General features: G+C 42.0%; 1 protein-coding gene across 1 annotated transcript in view; it reads left to right on the top strand.

The window, feature by feature from the left end:
• Positions 1 to 605: 605 nt before the first annotated feature.
• Positions 606 to 2,500, top strand: part of sema3bl (sema domain, immunoglobulin domain (Ig), short basic domain, secreted, (semaphorin) 3bl) — a gene marked incomplete at both ends in the record, with an annotated part of 66,559 nt that continues 64,664 nt past the window's right edge. Inside the window, one exon of the mRNA XM_084445577.1 lies at positions 606 to 684. Within this exon, the coding sequence (XP_084301703.1) occupies positions 606 to 684 (79 nt within the window). The remainder of the gene's footprint in view (positions 685 to 2,500) is intronic.

Raw genomic sequence — 2,500 nt, 5'->3', positions numbered from 1 at the left:
ACAGGAAGCACTCTCCTAAACTTAGTATCAGAACTTAATTAAAACTGTCCAGAAATCTAAACCCATTAGGCTAACCAATTTGGGTTATTTACCGTGCTAACTTAACTTAAAGTATTTTCAGAGCGTAACAGCACTGTCATTCAGTGATAGTCGGGTAGAGAGGCGGGTCGCGCGGAGCGCTCTGGCTGCGGCGCGCGCTCTACCGGGCTTTCTGAGCGAGGGAAGGAGAGCGAGCTGCGTCTCCGCTTCAAATCCCACTCCACCACAGTGGCCAGCCAGCCGGGGAGGGGGAGCGCGTCTGGAGCAAGAGCGGAACAATCAATACAGGGACAAGGCCACAGCAGGTCCGGGAAGTAACTCAGAAGTCAACTCACGGGGGCACGAGTGGTCCTTTCTGAAAACTGAGTTTAGCCTACTGGCATTTAGCAAGACCGAGAGAATTTATATCGCCTAATCAAGCATAATAAGGACTAGTCTATACTACTATTGAAATCGATTTATTGCAAATTTGTTAATTCGTGGAATTTCTTAATTCATTAGCTACTGAAAAAAAGAAGGAGTATTTCCGAGGAGCGATGGTGGAATTAAAACCTTTCTTCACCAAGATGATTTTGGCTGCGCTGCTGCTGGCTGCCGCCTCCGCGTCCAAGCTGAACGTGCCCAGACTCAGGCTAACATACAAAGGTAAGTCATTATAGTTCAGTCTGTTTGATAAAGTATGATGATACGTAGATGGAATAACACTACCCACTTCTATTAAACCGTAAAGTCTGTTTGATAAATTAATAGTTGGCTCGAATACGCATGGCTACTCTTTCTATGAACCCTTTGTCTATTTGATAAATTATGCTTGATTGAGATGGTACAGGCTAATTACACAATTTATATAAAACCCGCTGTTTGACAAATGATGATTGATTCGTGGAGAAAGTAGGCTACACTATTTCCATCCGTCCTGATTCTGTTGCATCAGTTGGCACTAGGCTACCTTCTTTTAAGCTTGTATGGATCTAACTGCACTGGATTGCTGTCTGCGAAATGTAACTATGGAACTGGGTTGTAGAGGAATTTCTTTTTGAGGATTGTTGTTTCATTTTTTAACCATCAGGCGATGTTTTAATAGGTCTATAGGCTAAAGTCGTCTATAAATAGCCCACTGATCGTTTTATTTCGACATTCTGTCCAATTCACCTTTCTCTGTCGATTTACTGTCACCACGATCCACTTTAAAGTCAAGTCATCCTGAAACTAAATGTGTGCGTGCGTGTGCGTGCGTCTGTGTTTGTGTGCCACCCTGCAGGTGGCAGCGCGCGCGCTGGTATTGAGTAGAGATTTGCGCCTTGAACCAAATCCCAGCAGCTGAAATCACTCCACTCAACCTAGATTAGAAATCACTTCACTCAACCTAGATTTCCTTCTGTTTCCTTTTTCCTTTAGCCTCAGCGTCATGTCTGAGGAAATTATGATGCACTGTACTTTATTAGGTTTTTCAAAGAACTTTATTTAGATATCACAAGTTTACCAAAACAAGCAGAAAATTATTTTTGCATTGCACTTCAATAGATATACAATGCACACATACAGTTATAGCCTAGCCTACATATTACTGTAAAACATTATCATATTAAGCACAAGTTCAACAAAAGTTACACAAAAACACACATTGATTTTCACATATAGGGAGAAAAGAAATAGGCCTACAACAGGTCTAGCCTACAGTAGCGGACCCAGACATGTATTTGAACCTATCAGTGTTGCGACCACTACTGCATGTAGGCCTATTATTTCTAAAGTGAGATGTAGCCAAATGATTTTTTAAAATTTGTAATACAAAATCTCAGACGTATTCACTAGGTGTAGTTTCTCATGCATCTTCGTCTTGGAGGGTCTCTCGAGGCAGGGCAACGATGGTGTTATAGGATGATTGTGGACTCTTGCAGGTTATACGAGTGGTTTAGTCCTAGACTCAGCTTCTGTTCGCCCCGGAGTGGTTTTGGCGTGATTACACCTCTTCGCGGTTTGCCCGCTGCGGTCTACCCCCATTCCTGCTAGTAATTAAAGGGATATTCTGGAATTTTTGAACTGGGGCTTCATTTTCGACTTTACCTATGATGTTTTTGCCCGATGTCGATCATTTTCAGTTAATTCCACGCTGTAGTTAGTTCCAATTTCCACTGGTGGATAATGCTAGTGCAACACAATGAAGTCACGTTAGCTTGTCCAAAAAACACCCCCAAACACCCTAGCTTGTCCAAAAAACACCCCCAAACACCCAAGCGCAACCAAAAACCAATTAAATATGAGTAAAGTAGGCTATCTCAAGGATTCTTTTGTGTCTATTTAACATCCGTTTTGAATTCAAACTATCGTGTAATCCGTTCTGATTCTGGCACTAGTATTAGCCACCAGTGGAAATTGGAACGACCCAAAGCTATGGATGGAATTAACTGAAAATTATCTCCATCAGTCAAAAAGCTGATGTCGAATAGCTAAGTCGAAA

Source organism: Borostomias antarcticus (assembly GCF_949987555.1).
Source record: "Borostomias antarcticus genome assembly, chromosome: 11".
Lineage (NCBI taxonomy): Eukaryota > Metazoa > Chordata > Actinopteri > Stomiiformes > Stomiidae > Borostomias > Borostomias antarcticus.
This window is presented reverse-complemented; position numbering and strand designations above follow the sequence as displayed.